This window comes from Temnothorax curvispinosus, unplaced genomic scaffold (assembly GCF_003070985.1).
Source record: "Temnothorax curvispinosus isolate PA1 unplaced genomic scaffold, ASM307098v1 QBEX01012332.1, whole genome shotgun sequence".
Lineage (NCBI taxonomy): Eukaryota > Metazoa > Arthropoda > Insecta > Hymenoptera > Formicidae > Temnothorax > Temnothorax curvispinosus.
This window is the reverse complement of record NW_020222112.1, coordinates 1-834: the sequence shown is the minus strand read 5'-3', so window position 1 is coordinate 834 and position 834 is coordinate 1. Positions and strand designations below refer to the sequence as shown.

The 834-nt window shown below is 28.2% G+C and overlaps 1 protein-coding gene across 1 annotated transcript in view; it reads left to right on the top strand.

Moving 5' to 3' along the window:
* Positions 1-566, top strand: part of LOC112462375 (DNA ligase 1-like) — a 9,319-nt gene extending 8,753 nt beyond the window's left edge. The window contains exons 10-11 of the mRNA XM_025028109.1: positions 98-257; positions 338-566. Of these exons, the coding sequence (XP_024883877.1) occupies positions 98-257; positions 338-429 (252 nt within the window). The 3' untranslated portion in view covers positions 430-566. The remainder of the gene's footprint in view (positions 1-97; positions 258-337) is intronic.
* The last annotated feature ends 268 nt before the right edge of the window (positions 567-834 follow it).

Genomic DNA, 834 nt, shown 5'->3' with positions numbered 1-834 from the left:
ATATATATATATATATATATATATATATATATATATATATACATACGTACGTACATACATCCATACATATATACATACATGCATAATCTGTTTTTAGATTCGCGACATACAACTGGTAGGCGGGGCAAACGCATCGAAATTTACGAGGGCGGTGTTGAGGCATGTCATGACTGATTCACTGGCGAAAATTTATTCCTGGTCTGGGCAGCGTAAAACACTGAAGTTCAGTTCAACTGTAATTTGTCAATTGATTATCAGTGAGTTTCTTGAAAATCAAAATATAATTCAAAACCTGCTTATATAAACGTGTCTTATGAAGCACTTTTTTTTGTTGCAGAAACTATTTCCAAGCAAACAGATGCGACCAGAACGAGCATCAAAGAAATTATTAAATCGTGGTTGCAACATGCAACGGACAGGATGCGATAACTAATTGCGATAAGTTTCTATAACTAAAGTTTCTATAAGTTTTACTAGTTTTTATAAGTTGTACAGTTGTACACTATAAGTAAATTTATAATAAGTTTATATATATTATAGTTCATATATTATATAACTGTTTTTATAATAAGTTCAATAAATAATAAGTTTTGTATACTTTGTATAAGTTTGTACAAATTTTGTATACTCATAACTTATTTATATAAATTTGTCGTTTTTATATAACTTTTCTATATAACTATATATAACTTTTGAATATATGAAATAATAAAAACTGATTATTAAAAAATGCGAAATTTTTTAATTATGTATATTCAGGACGCGAGGAGTTACGTTTCAGGGGATATTGTCCATGGTGATTCAATATATTATAGAAGCCCGCGAAAAGTTACT